Below are 19,735 nucleotides of genomic sequence, written 5' to 3'. Positions count from 1 at the left end.
TTTGATTCCTCTTACATACATCCCTTTATTTGTGTAAGTATACACTCCTAATAAGTTTTTTTTACGTGGATGAAGTGTGCTTAGCTGGAATCTGGCCTTTTTTTCAGTATATTTATATGCTATGTGTCCAAAAGCATCTGAAAGCTTTCTATGATAGTTTTTTTTTTTTTTTTTTTCAAAATCGCTTGACTAATTGTCCTGTAACTTTTTTTTTTCATGTAGAGTGCTTGAGCTCCTCACAATTTCTGAAAAAAATTCATATTGTTGCTAAAATTTATATCGTATACTGCTTCTCAAAGGTCTATCCAGAAATTTTTTAGTGTCTGTTTTGTATGAAATTTTAATTATTTTTGTGATAGTGTAATGATTTTTGTGAAACCTACATTTTATTTTAAAAAAATTTAGAAAAAGTAACTCAAAATCTGTAATATTATAGACAAAATTCTAAGTTAATATGAAGTTCGCGATATGAAGTTGATTAAAGCAAGGAATGTATACAGCTAAAAATCATTATTTTTGTTCAATTGAATGAATGCTATTAATTTTGAGGAAGTTTGGAAGTTTTGCAGCTAACCACCCTGATAACTTATCATAGGTAACTAAGATTAGGTATTATGGTGGTTAACTTATTAATTGGTATAGTAAAAATGTTGGTACTGTTGAATTTTGAAAATTATTTCAGCTCATGTATTTATAAATCTTTCTAAATAAGTGTTAGACACTTTCAACCTTTATAATATAATGTTTTTAAAAAAATCAAAAATAAGCAAATGAATGAAAACGAAAAAATCTATATGATTGGCAGATATCATTTTTTCCCCAATTTTAATTTGCTCTTAGTACTATTTTTGTTAGTTCTAGATTGTTAGAAAAATTCATGTTGGTAAATAGTTAAAAGATATTGCTTTTTCCAATACGTAAGTGATAGTTATTTGCTTTGATATTTAAAAACTTTACACATAATCATTTTGAATTGGTAGAAAGAATTAAAAGTTAAGAAAAATAATGAGGAAAAAACTTTGTACCAATGTGCTGAAAAAAGTTTTTGAATTAATAAAAACCAATGAGATTGCAAAAGAACACTGACAGAAAATGAGATTTAGTTTAATTTACTAAACAAGAATGCATCACAGAGCTTTAGAAAAACTTTAATTTAGAGAGCATGAGATTAGTTATAATTTTTTTTTTTTTTTTTTTTTTTTTTTTTTTTTTTTTTTTGCTGCTTTTGCCTTTTTTACCTTATGAAGTCTAAGTAATGAGTAAAAATGGAGAAATCTCTTTTTTTTTTTTTTTGCATTTAAATATCAATATTTAGGGGCATATACTATTTTTCATAATGAATTCTTGTTTATCTCACCTTATTTTATTTATTTCTGTGATGAAATCTATCAGGATATTCATGTTCTAATACACTTGTTGCTTGTAATACTACATATTCATACGGGAAAAATACAAAGATTTTTTTCCCTAGAATTTAGGGGCAACCCTGAAAAACCAAAGCCTTGATAATCTATAAAAGTAAATTAAAAAATAATCACAAATTTGTACTGTTAAAAATAATGAAACATTACAAAGATAGCTTGTTCAGTGGAATAATAAATGTTATGTATATCTGCATTTATTTGTAATATTTTTCTCCAAGTTTCTCCTGTGAGAAAATATTTTCAACTCTAAATATTATTTTAAATCTTTTATTTTTTAAGTTAGCCCTTCACTGAATTGTTGGAAATGCAATATCCTTCCATTAATTCTATATTTTACTTTTATCTGAATTGCATTCAGCCTCCCTTCCCCCTTCCTTATTTGTTGAATTTTGATATAGTCAATTTATATGTGTTTTTGAACGTTAAATGTTTGGTATGTAAACCTGTTAAAGCAATTTCTAGTACTTCTTGATATGATTATTATTATTAATTCTCTTCTACATTACATTTTGCTGTGAAAAAAAAAGTAAGATTTTTTATATCTTTCATTTCTTGAATGGAAAATACTCTACCATTATTTATCAATTTTTTTCTTACTGAGTGCATGTTTCATGGTATGTTTCTCTCAAATCTGTGTCCATAGTGATGGTTCATTTTGTCCTGTCCTTGCATGAATCGTCCGTGGATCTCTGCATGCCGTTAACTATTTTTATTTTTTTGTTCTCTCCTTCTAGCTATGTTAAACCTAATACAAAAAATTCCACACCATTATCTAGCAGCCCTTCACCATCCGAAGAGGAGGAACCAGTCCCTTCACCGCCAGCCTCCCCCTTGCCACCCCCAAGGGAGCCAACGCCTCCCCCGCCCCCCAGGGAACCCACCCCACCCCCCAGGGTTCCCACCCCTCCTCCAAAAGAAGAAACTCCCCCGCCTGTATACATGCCGCCTCCTACGCTGTCAGCAACAAAGAGCAGCAGGGGTAGAGGTCGTGGCAGGAAAGCCGCTGCACAGCCTGTGCCTCCAGCAAGGACTGTGATTACGGAGACACTGGGAACCATTGTTGTAAGTATTATTTCATTGGTGGTATTTTTCATTTGCCAGGAGAAAGCACTTGGCTCCGCCATCGTCGCATGATAGCTGTCGATTGCATTTCACTGTTTTTTGGAAGGAGACTTGTAATCATTGCATTTTGCCATAACTGCGTCAGTTTTTAAAATTTAAGAATAACGAAAGTAACAGCAGACCATTGAAGCATACGCCATAAGGTCTTCTAAGACATTTTACTCATTTAAATGCGTGTCTAAGTATAGGTTGTCTCATTTACAAGCACTTTGTTCGCCGATCACACTTACGCTAAAATAAATGCTGCGCTTGAGAAGGTGAGGCAAAGTGCTATTTCATAGTAAATGCACATACTGGTGATGAGAAATTCGTTGTGCTCTTTCAGTGAAAAACATTGATTTTGCACAAGTAACAAAACTACATGTTGATTCACCATTTAAAGTTACTTTCATCCAGAAGAGAGTTGTTTTTGTTTTTGTTTTTTTTTGTGCTGTCATGTATCTAGGAGCAGATAAGCACTTGCTGAATAAAATAAAAGGCTATTATGACAGATTTAGTATTTTTCTGTTGCAAAATGGATGTTAATCTACCATTTTATTATTTTTTTTTATATCTGTTACTAATTCACTAATCGTAAAAATCATGGAGCCATTTGTTATCATTTTTTTAGCCTGGTATTTATTCACTAGCTACTTTTAGAATCTGTGTAACTCTTAAAAGTGCATAAGCTGTGAGATAATTATCTAAAATTTCACTATCTAGAACAAAAATAGAATAGAAAATCTCAGCATAATATAAAACAACAAAAATTTTTGTTGAACTGCAATGAAAATGAAAGTCAATAAGGTTGATGCGGTAATTAAAATTGTAAGTACTTAATTGCTTAGTGCTAAAAATAGGATATAGAGCAATTAAGAAGTGCTGCTGTGTGTATTAGTGCAACATGACTTCATTAAACGTAATCTTAAAGTGAACATGTTTTATATTAAGTATGTTCTGACATTGGATTTAAAATTTGCCCAGGTTTCCTGAATTCAGCTATCAATGTCTTCAAATTGGTTACTTTAAAAAAAAAAAGTTTGCTATTATCAGTAGACTTTGAATTTTGTCAGAAATAATGCCATACATTTATTATTATTATTGTCTTGATCTTGGGGTGTTTGCCGTCAGTTGATAGATAGGAATGATCGCCCATTTCTCTATTGGCCCTGAAACTAGGTTTGGTCCTTTGAACTGGCAATCCATGATGAATTTCGGTGCTATACAAATTCTAGAGTGTTCCTGGGTTCTCAGAAACAGTATAAAGTATGAAACTATGACATCTGGGACCAAATTATTTTGGTGCAAATGGTGTACCACCCTGCGCACAAAAGGCTATATGTTCTAATTCGCACAGTATGCTAATGTTTTTGATCATATGATACTTAAAAAGAAAAGGAAGACGTGGTCAGGGCCGGATTTAGGGGAGGGCAGGCAGGGCTACTGCCCCGGGGCCTCCACAACAAAGGGCCCCCACAATGAAATTTTTACAAAATATCCTAACTTTGACTGGTCAGCAAATTTTATGTTTTTTCACCCCTATAAATTAGAATTATAATAATATAAAAAAATAAATAGCAGTAACTTCAGAATGTATTTACTATTGAAGTGCTGATCAAAAATATCGGATATATATTGAAGTATCGATATTTTTGAAAATATGATGATCTTTTTGAACCCTGATTAGGGGCCTCCACTCCTTCGTTGCCCCGGGGCCTCCACATTTCCGAATCCGGCCCTGGATGTGGTAGAAATTGTAATATATACATGACATATAATTATGCAAAAATAATGAGAAAGAAGCAAATTTATATGCTTATTTACTCATTAGGATGAGAGCGGAAATAAGATTTGGATCTGCCCTGCATGCTCCAGAGCCGACGATGGCAGCCCCATGATTGGATGTGATGAATGCGATGACTGGTATCACTGGTGAGTAACACTGAATTAAATAATTAATATTAGCATAATGAGTATACAAATAAAATGTATTGCAGCTTTTATAGAAAGTCATTTATTTCTGCAAGATTTATGCTGTTCCTGATTTGTTGAGAAATAATTTTAGGTTATGACAAGTTTTAACATTTTTCTTAATTAATTTATACATTTTTCTGTGGAGATTCAAATTTGCCCTTATATTCCGGCAAAAGTAACAGGTCTTGAATCTTTTTTTAAAATTGATTCTATCATAGAAGCTAGTTTGTGCACAAAAGAGGTACAATAGGCTGTGGGACGAAGGCATAAAAGATGTTTAGAAACATGGTTTCGTTGGCAAAAAGGAATATTTTGTGAGTCCTGACTGTCTACAGATGAAAAAAAAAACCATGTTCCCAAAAAAATATTGTCTCATAATTTTTCTGCAGACCATTAGAAATACATAAAAAGGAGTGAACATGACAAGCAAAGGGCAGACAAATTTCAAATACATCAAAAATATTATTCACGTACATTTGAAATATTATGCATGTATGTTAAAAAAAATATATATGCCTGTGCATCAAAAATACTTTTTTTTTTCAAGAAGCAAACATGTTATTCTGAAGTATCATCATCAGAATCACTGAATTCATCCATCCAGTTTTCATGAATAGAGTTTTTTTTTTCCTGAGGGTTTATACAACTACTGCCACTAGAGCAAAATTATGTGCATGAACAATTTTACATCTTGCATGCACATCTCTTTGAAAAACACTGAGTTTTCTGGCATGCACAAGAGACTAGTTTTTATACATTATCTGTTGCAATAAGAATAGTGCTCCATTGTATTTCAATACTGTCTGCATCTATAATCCATGATGAACTGGGAGCATTGATTAAATCAGGTGATGGTCAGCTACAGCCCGTGGACCAAATACGGCCCTTGAAGCTGACCCATGTGACCCTTGTTGTGTTCAGTTTTATAAAACGAGAAATATATTCTAAAACTTTCCAAAAGTACTAATCATCTTTTTCCGGTGTTACGAATTTTGAAGCCAAGTATTCATAAATTAATTTCTAAAATTCAAATGCAATAAAAAAAAAGCATATAGTAATGATGACAGCAATTTTTGTTTGTAATTGTCTTTCCTTTCCCTTGTTTTCCCATGCTATCTAGAAAAATTTAAATCATATAAATAAATTTTAAATTCATTCTGGCCCACGAGATTCCTATTAGTGTGAGTTGTGGCCCGCGGGTAAATAAAATGGTTATACATTTTCTAGATTAAATTATTCAAGCATCGGCATTCAATATTTGCTTGATAGTTAGTGCACAAACATGGGGGTAGGATAGGAGCCAGTCAGGAATTGGTCCTTTTTCTCTCCTACTCTGGGGCCCTGGAAAAGAACATTTGCGCTTTAAATTCATTTCATTTTGATTCAGCAATATTTATGTCTGATTTTTGTTCGTGTTAAGTGTATGAGGAGGGGGGGGGGAGAAGATAGACCGACAGACCGACACACATTTTTTACATCTTGAAACCCTACTTTCGAACTGTTAATTTTTCCATATTTATTTAATTAATCTTTATTCCATATTTATTTAATATTATCTTATCTATTTTTAACTTTTTTTTTTTGTACTAAGCAATATTTTTACGATGCATTAACTTTAACCCATTAAACAACCTTCCAAGTTTTTATGCATTATATTTTACTTTAACGGAAAATTAGGCAAAAAATAAACTTAAAATATCGTTTGCGATCAAAAAGCAATATTATTAAAAAAGAAAAAGATAAAACATTGCACATGAGCAGTAAAAATTCATTTGCTTTAAATGTTTATATTTCATCAAATTTTCAATATTTTAGCTTCAAATTTTATTAAGTTTCTCTTGTATGCTGTCAAATATTCTGAAATTTTAGTAACGTTTGACAGGAAACTTCGCATGTTATGAGCCAAAAACCTTTTTTAAAAACCGTATTTTTGGAAGAAATGCTTATATTTCCATGAGTATAAGAGATACTTTCACGAAAATATAAAAATAAATTCCACTTAGTTTGTACAGTGCCGGTAAAAAAATCTTTACATTTCGTTGGTAATTAAAAACTTTCCATAACTTTTTCTTGTCATGATTTTACTTGGCATGCTCCCTTGTGAATTGGATGAATACCGAATGTCCGGCTGCAATCTGGCTGATTATTTGGTATTTGGCCACATGTTCAACAATTTGGCCTAAATTATAAAAAAAAAATACTGTAAAATTTCCCTTCAAAATAATAATTCTTAGATTTTGTTGACATCAAATTTGAAAGTCCCAAACAAATTTAGTGCAACACTCCATTAATTCAACTAAAATCCTTGATTATTATTTGCTGGCAGTCAAAAAAAAAAAAAAAGATAAATGGCCAGAAAATAATCAAAAGGGAAAAGTTTTACTTCAAAGCAAAAAGCAAGAATTTTATTTGTTCACAGTCGAGAAAACAAAATGGCAACAGATCAAAAATGATTGAAACAGGCTAATTTAAATTGTGCTTGTTTTGCAAACAATAAATTTTCAATTTGATTTTGGAGTTCCATTTGGCTTAAAAATGCTTTCAACTTCTTTCCCAATGGTTTTGCTGCCTTTTTTTTTTTTTTTTTTTTTTTTTTTTTTTTAATTCGAAGGAAGAAAATCAATTTCTAGGGTATTTTTGGGGGGCTTTCGAATGGGACTTGAATCAAGAAAATCGATAATTATTTCGGGTAGTTAGAGCCATTTTATGTCATGTTTGGGTGCTAAAATTGAAATTTAAATGCTTCGGTTCTTTTTTGACATTTGAAAAAACCCCTACGTGCTTTCTGGGGTGCCCAAGTACCTCCCTGCCAAATTTGGTCAATATCCGACTTAAACTGCGGATTTGTATAGAGAACACACACACTTATATATATATACATACGCATTCTTTGTTTTATTTATATAGATTTTGTACATGCTGCACTTCAAAAGCTCTTTCCAATAGAACTTGTTTTAGTTTGTATAAATTCCATATAGATGATCAATGTTAAGGTGGTATTTTTTTTTTATTATTGTTCAAAATTAGGTGCTTTTTTTCCCATCTGAAATCTTTGGCCTAATGCTCTGATCAAAACTTTTACAGGGTGTGCGTCAACATTGTCGTTCCTCCTAAAGAAGAGGAGAACTGGTTCTGCAGCCGTTGTATCAGTAAGCGTCAGAGTTCCAATACTAAGCGCCGCAAGAGGAAGCACAAGAAAGAGAAGTAATATCGACGCCATCATGTATGAGAACATTTTATACATCATGCTTTATAAAGATATTACATTATAGCTCCTTTTCATAACATCCGTCGCCAGTTTGGTTTGTGTGATTTTAACAATGAACTAGTGTGGATGGATTGGTTTCCACAAGATGCAAAGGAGGGTGAATGGAAGTGTAGCCTGTCAATTCATTGTAATGCAAATTTGTCATAAATCAAATCATCATGATCTCAACCGATTACTTCCTTCATCAGAGGTTCTAAGCAGTTAAAGCATTTTGGTGCCTTTCATGTGTTCCTTTAAAATATGAATAATATTGAACCATAAAATAAAACTTTCAGATATAAAATTGAAAAATTCCTACTCTTGATTTTACTTGATTTTGTCATCTGGAATAAGGAAAGCACTGGGAAATGTTATGAGCAATAATATTGTGTAAATATACTATTGATCGAGTGGTTACAGTTCTCTAGGCCACTTTACAATCTTCTTTTTTACAGTCTGCCTATTGGAATAAATTTTGTCACAGTAATAACAAAAAATTAGTTAAGTTCTCAGTCTAAACCTTTTGTGTTTCTTTTCTGTAATGTCCTAAGCATTTGCTAAGTTGTTAATTCAATCCTGTGGTTCATCCAGTAAGGTTATAAGATTCGATGAAAAGCAGCATTTTATGGTCATTTGCAGGGGCGGATACAGACTACCATTTTAGAGGGGTCATGCTGATTAATGACTCTCCCACCCCTCCCTGACAAATGAGCCTATGGTTATGGGTGCGAAATATTTCTAAAACTGCTTGGATGTCGATTAAAAGTACCAAATCAGCCAGGAATAATGCACCTGATTGGGCTAAAACATAATAGTAGGGGAGATAGAGACCGAAATTTTATGACACTATACATATAAAGACCAGAATTTTTTTAAATATTACATTAGTTTACTTAAAAGAAAAAATACGAGTCTACTAAAAAGTTATCTTTGCAATAATTAATAAAACATTTTGCAATATGTTGCAAAAAATCATAAAATTGTCTTATATACATATAAGGCTGAAACTCAGTAATTTTATTGATTACATATAAACATAACGAAAAATATGTCTACCGCGTCTGAAGCGTTGCTGTGCCTTGTCTACCATCCACACAAGGTGTGAAAAAATCAATCAATTTTGACTTAAATATATGTCTAAAAAAAATTTATAATTGTTTATAATGTATAAAATATTTTTTAAAAAAATCTACCAGTTTTATGGTGCTAAGGCCTCAGTAGACGCCATGGGATGTCGACCACGTAACTCAATGTCACTTAAAAAAGTTTGTTTATCGTAATAATAATCGTTTAAATAAATAAAGCTGTTTCTTTTTTAAAATAGTTTAAATCCTATTTTCATTACAATTTTTAGTCTACCATGGCTATGACGTTGCATAGTCTTTGGTAGACATTCCTTTAAGTTATAAGGTAGATGGAAAAATATGAATGATTTAAACATACTGTTGGCATCACTTAATCAAATATCATTGGTTCTAAGAAATATTGTTCAATAAATCGGGGTATTTGATTAAGTGGAGAAATATTCCTTTCCTTTCTAAATTGATAACATTTGTCTAATGTAGTAATTAGGAATCAATAGCTGTATAAAGGAAATATTTAATGTTATTGTTAAAAAACTTTTAAAATAAGCTAAGTTAACAATGAAATAGCTGAATAATATTACTCTATACCTATGTTACAAGAACGTATAAAAATAACAAAATTAACTTAAACTTGAGTTATGAAATCTTTTTTTGTGGCACCTTTTTTCGACACGTTATTTTTTAGTTTTTTAGTAATAGCAAAGACGAGAAATTTTATAGAATTGTGGGATTTTCTTTTATGGAATATGAATGATGTTTTTTATCGCCCGTTGTTGGCAAAAATATTACTTTATATTTTTATGTCAATTCTAGTTCTAATTTATTTCTAATTTATTCAAAAAAAATTCTCAGAAAAAATATTTTCGAAAGCTAATCACTATTTTTTGGTTATCCAAGGAAATTATTTGATTAAGCGGGGATCTTTAACATTGTGTGTATAGGGAAATATTCAGTTCTGGTAGGTTTCATTCGTGTAAGTGGGGTGGGGTATTCATTTATCCATTATCCGATTAAGCAGGGCCGACAGTATTTAGAAAAAAAATTATTTTTAACATTTAAACAAAGTTAAAAAATATTTTATTAGAATTAAATTTATGTACAAAATTATAGTGAAATTGATTTTTGATTAATAATATCTTGACCTTTAAAATTATGCCTTTTTTAGTTTATATTTATATTTTTTAATTTCTTAGGGTCAACTGCTTTTTAAATTAAATTTTTTTGCATCAATCTTACATAACAATAAATAATTAGAAATAATTAAATAAACAGTACTTTTTTACATATTAATTAATAACCTGTAAAACTAGCAAGGGGGACATAATTTTATTTAAACAAACTATTTATCAAGTTCATCGCCGCTCACGTCTGACTCACCAAAATAATTTTTGTTTATGTTGCTGAATTCATCTTCAGAATGTCTTATACTCAACTCAGCATCATTGTCAGTTGAATAATCATCATCACTGTGAATGTCGGTACTATTATTAGCTGCATCCGTAAAATCATCAATATCTGTACTAAAAAACAATTCATTAAAAAAAAGAATTTTATCAAAAGCCAAGTTTGGTTGAAAAAAAAATTGATTACCTGAAGCAGCAGGCTATGCTTCGAATGTAACAACTTTTATTGTTTGTGGTAATTGTTCACCACTAAACCATTTAAAAACATATTGGTTATCCTCAAATTTCCACCCACAATCAAGAGGCGATAAGCTTGTTGGATTTTTAAATGATCGTTTGTCCAATTTGTGAAATGTAACCTGTTCCGAGAAAATGTTCACGAAGTTTAGACTAACATGGCAGTAAGGATGACAGATCAAAACTCTTCACATTTTCAAAAATTACTTTATTTTTTCTTTAAATTTTTATGAAGTTTTAAAATCGTAATGGTTCTTGCATCATTAATTTTTTTAATTTTCTTTTGTCTGTACATTCGTTACACAAAGGCTTCAAAAATTTCGAACTGTGTTCCGTGCGATGGTGATACTTACTCAAATTTGTTAACGCAGTTGTGTATTCTTCCAACTAAAGAGAAAAAGTACAAAGTAAGTAGAGCGTAAGGCCAGACTTTTCCTTTTCGGAAAAAAAGTCGGATTTTGATCACAACCAGTCATTGCGTGAAAAGCAGCCAAGGCGGAACAAATGTTTTCTCCTAAATTCTTGTTAAGTTCAGAGACATTAATACATCTTAATGATTTTCCAACACCTACTTCCATCCAGACGTTTATTTCAGAATTCAAAAACTTCATGTTAGCCAATATTATACCTAATACATCTGTATCTGAGCATCGTAGGTGGACGCCATAAGGAAGAAGCAGCTCTTCAAAATTACATAGTAAATCATTATTGTGTCGGATTCTTCGTGGTCTGGGCACGATTGAATATGATTCACTATTTTTAAATTTTCCATTGATGGTTTCAAATCTATGACAGTGTTTGTAGTTTACATACACAACTTTATCTTCAAAATAAATCGCTTTGTCATCTCGTTCCCAGTTTTTTAGTAAATATTCTACCAAATCTTCTTTAAACGTAATATTTTGTAATTGATTTGAAAAGTAAAGGGTGGTGCAGAGTCTTCTAACTTAATTATATTTTATATATCTGAATTTTAACATGTTTGTTATTTTATACGGAAGGAGACGGGTATTTGTAGAAAACAATTACTAAGAATACTGCATCGTTATTAGCGAACATACTTAATAATTTTCTCGATATCATGACATAAGATGATGGAATTTCTTTCATTAGGTATAATTAAAAGAATCCATCATAGATGAGAAGTTGTGGTGGTGAAGATGGCGGTTCAGAATTGATGTTTTTTCCAGTAAGTGCAGTAAGGCAGATTTTTCAGTTTTGCAAATGCTATTATCTATGTGGCAAAATGAAAAATGAATAGGGGTCAATGGATAAGTTAATACTTTTTCGAGGTCCAATTTATTTTCCAAAGAAATAGCAAGAAGTTGACCAAACAGATCACGCTGTATGCTCACTTTAACAAGTTAACCAGAAACTTTCACTTTTGCTTTCGCTTTTAGAGACGAAAAATTCATTATTTTATTTTTTTTTTAAACTTCTATCAAATTTCTCTGAACCATTGATGCATTCTACAAGGAATTAAATTTGAAGATTTTCTCCTTGCTTCTCCGCGTTCACTAAGAAATCTGCAACACAATCTTTTGCAGCTTGGCCATTTGCGATGTTAAAAAATAAATCTTTGTCCAAGGTATTATCAAATGGGTTGACGCTTTCTTCAATTAGTGCAATAAATTTTTCAAGCTGCATTCGGCTTTTTTTTATATTACATTTTTGTAAATCAGCAGTTACATCCTGCATTTTCTTTAAACCCGTTATCTCCATAACATTATTAATTATTTTCGTGCATATTGAGTGGCCAGTGCACCAATGCTGACGAGCACTTATTGAATTTGTACATGTATATGTACAATGTATTTGAAAAAGTAATAATTCAAAATATTTTCGAAAAAGTAGAAAAAAAATGAATAATATAACAAAAGTATGATTATCAATTTAAATATGATAGAAAATTGTAATTATAAAAAAAATAATTCTAATTGAATCGTTTACATTTATGAAAACTAAAAAAATTAAGTAATCATACTTTTCCAACTACCTTATAATTTAAGCAACGTCTACCGAAGACTGATAACTATTAGCCACAGTAGACTAAAAATTTTAATAAAAATAGAATTTAAACTATTTATTAAAAAAATCAGCTTTATTTATTTAAATTTCGCGACGATAAGCAAACTTTTTTGAGCGAGCACGATCGGCCCGATAAACGGTACATCAGTACATCGAGTTATACTGTCGACATTCCATGGCGTCTACCGAGGCCTTTTCAACATAAAACAACTGGTAGACTTTTTTTGAATATTTTATACATTATAAACAATTTTAAAAAAAAAAAATTTTTCACTTATATATTTAAGTCAAAATTGACTGATTTTTTTCGCACATTCGTGGGTGGTAGACACGGAATGGCAACGCTTCGGACGCGGTAGATATATATTGTTTGTTATGTTTATACATAATCAATAAAGTTACCAAGTTTCAGCCTTATATATATATAGGACAATTTTATAATTTTTTTGCAATATATTGCAAAAAATTTTATTATTGCAACGATAACTTTGTATAATATTTAAAAAATAACTAATATTTTTTAAAATTCTGGCTTTATATAAATAATGTATTAAAAACTGTCGCTATGTTCCCTAACATTACTAATTAATTTCATATGTAATGAAACAGAGTACTATTTTATTTGTTTACTTTTGAAGTTAAAAAATGAATTAAAAAGATTACTGCAACCATTTACATTAGCTCATAAATTGAATGAACACAATGTGGATGCATTATAGTGTCGATGGTTTGGGGCAGGGGGTTCGTGGTCCCCATGATCCTCCCCCTTTATCCGCCCCTAGGCACTTGAATATATCCCCCATCCCCCACCCCCTTTGAAGAATATATAAAGTTGTCTCAAAACAACAGTTGGATATTTTACTGTTATTCCTGGGATTCAATGTCTTGCTGTTGCTGTGATGCGAAGATGTACCAATTGTACTTAAATTGAGCTAAGATGTATAGTTTGTTTGAAATAATTTAAAATTGCTTTTGAAACTCAAAAAATGTGTTTTTTTTTTTTTTTTTTAAATTACTGACTATTATAAAGATTGTGATGAATTTGTTCCACAATGAACTGATGCATGACAGCTTTGTGTCATGTAGAACTATTGTTGTCACATTGATGTGGAACCATTGGATAGGGGCATCTGCAGGAATGCTGAATTCTAATGGCAATCAAAATAATATAATGAGGTGCAATTGTTTTTTTAAAAATGTGGTCATATTTTTTTCTGCTAATAAATTTTGGAACATTTGAAAAATTTTCATTTTTCTATTCTCATTAATGAAGTATATTCTAGCTCATCACAGCTAGCTCTACTCAGTTTAAATGTTGTTGTAAAACGGCATTCAATTGGAAATATTTTAAAATGTGCGTAAAAGTTTGTTTTATCTCTTGCAGAAATTTATATGACCTAAAAAGAAAAAGGGTGCTCTTTTTTTAAATTTTTTTATGCATAAAAAAAATCTTTTTGGTGAATTTTAAAACCAAAACATATGTTGTAAAAGTTTTTGAAATTTCCCACCATCTTAATTTAATTAAAAATTGTTTTAACATAGCAATTTTTTCACATAAAATATTTGAAGCATCCAGAAATCACAACTGAAACATGAGAGCTATTATAAAAAATTATAAGCACAGAAAAATGTAAAAATTTTATCTAGAATTTATAAGAAATCAAGGAGTTTAAAGCATGCTAAAACTGAATTTGAATTGGAGGCAGTTGAGAAAACACAGAAAAATCTGTGTGTGGGGAGGGCAGCATCCTTTTTAATTGAACAGAAGAAAAAAGCAGCTATTATTTCTTTTCATATGTGTAACCAAGGAGGTGCAGCAGTGTTGTTTTTTTAATGCCATTACTTAATACACACACATTTATAAATTATTTATATATAGATATATGCAAGCTTGGATCCAAGAAAATAGTTCTAGGCAAATTGGTTCTGTATTCAGATAAATTCTGACTTAACGTTTGGTGTCATGTGAAAAAAAAAAGCCATAAGCAATCATTCCTGTTAATTCCCTTTTGTTTTATTTATTGCTAATAAATGATTTTTCTTTTCTTTTTTGACTTTTTTTTTAATACCTCCTTTTTTCTAAAATATGTATAAAAATAAAACACACAAAATAATATATATTTTAGTGATGAAAATTTGGTGAAATTTCTATTTTCAAGAATGTTGTTTTTTACTGGCATTTTTAATTTATGTCTTTTATTGAAACTTATTCAAATATCTAATCAGAAACTTATACAAATCAGTTGTAATAGTCCAAAACTTAATTTACTCCTTTTTTGGGGGGGGGGGAATAAATGTTCTAAAGGGGGGCGGGGAGCAAGAAAAAAGAAATGCAATAAACATGTTTCAAAAATGACCAGATATAACCTGTTTTCAAATAAGTCCTTTTCATGATTTCAATTTTTGATCAGTTGTTGCTCATATAGTAATTACCAAGAAAATTGATTTATTAACTTTTGGCCATTTGGCATACATATTTTTTGATGACCTCTAATTTCCATGTACAGTAAATCCATCCACTCTACAGTAAATACAGCAAATTTACAAATCTAGAACTAGAATTTGCCATTTCCTACACTTTTTACATAGTTAGGCTTTTAGTGTAGGTAATGTATTTAACATAAAACTGTATTAAAATGTGTCAGGTACTTATTTCTGTAGTATTTATTTAAAAAGGTTGAAATAAAATCGGGGAAATATTCAGATTTTGAAATGTTTTTTTTGGGGGGGGGGAATTTGGAACTTCTGCTGTGTCATATACAAGTCTATACATCGGCATTGAACCTTGTTTTTTGTATTTAATTGCCCAATAACATCCGATATGTATGATAATTATCTCTATGAAAGTTTATAAACTATCTATGATGCCTGTTTGAGAGATTAATAAGTTTTTACCTCCAACATGCTAAAATTTTTCGGTGGTAATTTAAAATCTGGAATTGTGCTACTGTCATGGCATACTAAAATAATAATTGAAAGCAGATGTAGTCGGAATATGTTAGCAAAATAGAACTTCAGAATGTTTTGTGAAGAACCTGTTCTTAAACTCTACTTTTGTGAAGATTCTGTAATTTTTAGTGCCACAAGAAGCTTGTCTTAAAAGTTTGTAAATTCATGAAAGGTCCATTAACAAACAAAACTTTCTTCTATATGAACCCCTGTAAAAAAACTAAAAGTTTTTTAAAAGCTAGTAAGAGCTCTTTTTCTCAACGATATTACCATAAAGGTATTATTGAAAACCAGAGTTTTGTTATCCACTATTAAACATAGTTTTAAACTACAAAAACTCTTAAAGATAATTTTTGTTATTAGTTCAGATAAGAAATATTTGTTTTTGTCTCGGTCAGCAGCTCATTTGTAATACATTCTGACCCAAATATGAAACTACTATGTACTTGGTGATATATTTATAATCATGTCCTGATTCTATCCTGCATCCTTTCATTTTTTGCAGAGTTCTTGTGATTATGTGGTTACAGTCAGTGCTGTAGTTGAGGGGAATACTGTCCCCTGAAATATTTGATTTTTTACTGTACAAGTAATGCAAATGTCATGCAAATTGGTTTCAAACCACCTTTTCTATAGGTGAGTCTCTCCAAACCCCAAGGTGAGCTCCCTCAAATATTTTTTCCCAACTACAGCACTGGCAATAGCTAATCATTAAAAACCCAATAGAAATGCACAATAAACAGATTTCAAATGAGGCAGTGAGAAACAAAGGGATGTAAGTACCAAAATAAAAAAAATTGGAGATAACCAGTGCAAATGGTAGGTGAACCTCCCCTCTGTTTTGGTACAAGAGATAGTACTGGCAGCCTTGCTAGGTGTTGCTATACAACTTGATTCACAAAAATTTGACTGGAACTATATGTGGGTTTTACTCAAAACTTGAAAAAGTCCTCATACATCCCTTTGCTATTCGCTGCCTCAAATGATCTCCCAAAAACAAGGACAAAAAGAAATTTTAAAATATGTGTGGACTCATTTGTCATCATGAAAATGGTAACCTGTCCTCATAAATGCAAACGTATGGTACCCTAGCGAAAGATCGTCATGTCTGTTAAATTTAAATTTTCATTAGTATTTTTATGAATCTTCTTTATTTTCATAATTTAACTTTTTTTTAAAATGAAAACCAGGCAATTATCCTGAATCGTAATCCAAGACCAACTTGTATGAGTGAAAGCCAATCTAGTTAATACGTTGTGCTGGTTTTTTTTTTTTTTTTTTTTCATTGTACTTGGTTACCTTCCTGCAGATGCCATTGTTTGCCAATGTGTTATTAATAATGTGGTCTGGAAGTGCATATTAAAGTCACTGCACAGTTGTAAAAAGCTGTTCATTTAAAGCTTTAATAGGTTAAAAGATGTGCTGTATTTTTTTAATTAGAATTATTTATATTGGATTTTAAAATCAAATGGTGAAATGAGATGAATGAATGTGTACTTGCATTCGCAAGTGTTCAATTGTAGAAATTTTGTTTGATTTTTTTCTTGTTATTGTGAAGTACATGTAATTACTGAGAAAGTAAAACTGATTTTTTTAATTTTTTTTAAATATTTTCACGCCTTCTCTTTTTTACCATTTTCTTTAACCATTTAAATATTTTGAACTAGATTTGCCTAACTGTCAACCCGCCACTTACTTGTGACTCCTTTATAACATTTTCCTAGCCTGCAAATACATTTTTATCATTAGATCAGAATTCAGCTGGGAACTGCATCATAGGAATAGCCACAGAATGAATTATAAGGTAGAAAAATGTGAAGTAATGGGTGGGAGGGGGGATTGAGTAATGAATTTATTGAAATAGGTGTTACGTTAAACTACAACTGTGCTAAATTATATTTTTGTGGAAAAAATTTTCCCACAAAAACTGTAGGTGCAAAAGAAAATATATTGAATACCATACTTGCCAACACTTCCATTTTTGAGAGAAGACATCCGTGTTTTTTTCCTCCATTGGTCTTCCGACCTTCTGACCAGAAGACAAAATCTTCCATTTATCATGTTCCTGTCGCCCATTTAACTCCCCCCCCCCCCTTTCCTGATTTTTGTTGTTTTCCAAGGAATTTGCTGTCTTTGGAAGAAGTGATGAGAATCAAAAAATTGTCAGCCTCAGTCTGACATCAAATCCACATTTGTTTTTGCTGCCTTTAAAGTTAGCAATTGTTTAAACATTCAGTAAGATTGTTAAGGTATGAGCCTATTAAGCTACTGTTATTAGTGTTTCCCCCCAAACTAAAAAGAGTCAGTGCACTTTCAGAAAAAAAGGCACTTTAATTCAATTAAAGGGGCACTTTTGAGAGAAATTTCGAGATAAAAATGGTGCTTTTTTCTTCTTTTTGGTGCACTACTATGTGCTTGCCAAACCATTTTTCAATGGTGCTTATTTTTTTTTAATAATGAAGAACTTTTTAATGCTTAGTTCAAAAAAAATTTGGCTAAAGCATTCAGATTAATGTTCAAATTATATTCTAATGGGAAAATGAAACGAAGGAATTCACAGTTAGGCTTGTGTGAATCTTTACCTTCTGAAAAAAGTTTGCTTTTGTGACAAAGTTTTGTTAAAACGTCAAGGGGAAAGAAGGGCACAGCGTCTCCTAAAGAAGCTCAAAGGAAACACTAGTTACAAATGGAATGAAGCATCGACGGAATGTTTAAAAAAATGCTTGCATGAAACAAAATTTTATTTACTCGTTAAATACATTATGTTGTGCTTTTCTCTTTTTCGTTTCCTTTTTTAAGAAAAGATATTAATATCATCATGGCTTAGTTGAGAAGACCAAATTCTTCGAGTTTCAACATTTTACAAGTTTCAAACAAAAGCTATATGAAATGAATCTCCTTTCTTAGTGCATCTTTAAAATGTTTTAATGCAGAGCCATGACAATGATTCCTGTTATAAAGAGGGAAGAATTTTTTTTTTTTTTTTTTTTTTTTTTTTTTTTTTTTTTGTGTGTATACTTCTCAAATAGATGCCTTTTTTTTCTTTTTTCCTTTTGTTTTGGTTATTAACTGTTTTGCTTTCTCATTAATTAAAGTATGGTTTCATTTGAAATTATACCCTGTAAACTTGATGTAAATATTTTTCATTTTTGTTTCATTCTTCTGGCTTTGCTTTCTTGTGTGATCTGCTTTAAGAGAATACATTGGTGGAGTCTCATGCTTTGAGGGCATCCTGCAATTACAGAACCAGATGATTTGTTGTGTTTTATAAATGTAAATATTTTATTCTTTCTTTCTTTTTTTTTTTTTTTTATGTGTAATGTTTATATCATCCATCATCAGGAGACATTCAGAGATGCCAAGGTATGGTGGTTAGTGGTCTACTTCTCAGTGGATTTATGACAGTATTGATCTTCCAAAAAAAAAGTTGAAAATGATGAATCTGCATATTGTCTTGTTCCTAAGCAGCTCATTTCTTTAGATGCAGTTTTAGTGCTGATCCTTATTCCACTCAAATTTTCCAATGCAAAGTAAAGATAAATATGATTTTTAGTAAATGCTTTTTCTTTTTGTTTACCAGTTTTATTTTTTGCAGTGTAGCAAAACACTTTTTAGCTTTTTTGTAATTTAAATATTTTTTTTAAAATATTCAGTTCCTTTCAGTAAAATAAAATGTATTGGCGGATGTTTTTTCATCCATAAGCTCATTTCGTTTGCATTGAAAAAAGGCGTTACTTGTAACCAGGGGCGGACTGGCTGACTTTGGCCCAGTCGGCAAAAGAATATTTTGGCCCACCACTGTAAATTAAAAAAGTTAAATTAAGCAGAGTGCCGAATCTCGGTTCTTCTGAGGTTGAGCAAAGATATTGAACTACCGCTAGTTCCCATTTTTGTTTAAGTTTCTAAATCAAATTTTAAAGTTCTAAAAAAAAATAATTGTGAAACGTAAAATAACTGATTATAATACTGACATATTTTTTATGTGCCTTGAAAGAAGGATACTAATGAGATAAATAAATACCTTTGTGCTGAACAGTAAAGAAGAAATAACAACGTCAAAAAAGCACAAAGACATTGTTATTTCTTATTTAAGGATACTAATGGTTACAAGTCTTAAAGGGCACACCATTAGGCTTCTATATTGAGAAAGACAAGAGGATATTGACAAAGACAAGAGGAAAGGGAGGAATCGGGTAAATTCCCCCAGTAAAATTTTTCGAAATTGGTTGATCTATATAGGCTTAAGGAGAAAAGGATTGGGAGAAGAGGTTATATATATATATATAT

General features: G+C 30.9%; 1 protein-coding gene across 1 annotated transcript in view; it reads left to right on the top strand.

The window, feature by feature from the left end:
* Window positions 1-8,071, top strand: part of LOC129234892 (transcription initiation factor TFIID subunit 3-like) — a 38,971-nt gene extending 30,900 nt beyond the window's left edge. Inside the window, exons 7-9 of the mRNA XM_054868751.1 lie at window positions 2,159-2,486; window positions 4,357-4,457; window positions 7,584-8,071. Of these exons, the coding sequence (XP_054724726.1) occupies window positions 2,159-2,486; window positions 4,357-4,457; window positions 7,584-7,707 (553 nt within the window). The 3' untranslated portion in view covers window positions 7,708-8,071. The remainder of the gene's footprint in view (window positions 1-2,158; window positions 2,487-4,356; window positions 4,458-7,583) is intronic.
* The last annotated feature ends 11,664 nt before the right edge of the window (window positions 8,072-19,735 follow it).

This window comes from Uloborus diversus, chromosome 1 (assembly GCF_026930045.1).
Source record: "Uloborus diversus isolate 005 chromosome 1, Udiv.v.3.1, whole genome shotgun sequence".
Lineage (NCBI taxonomy): Eukaryota > Metazoa > Arthropoda > Arachnida > Araneae > Uloboridae > Uloborus > Uloborus diversus.
This window is presented reverse-complemented; position numbering and strand designations above follow the sequence as displayed.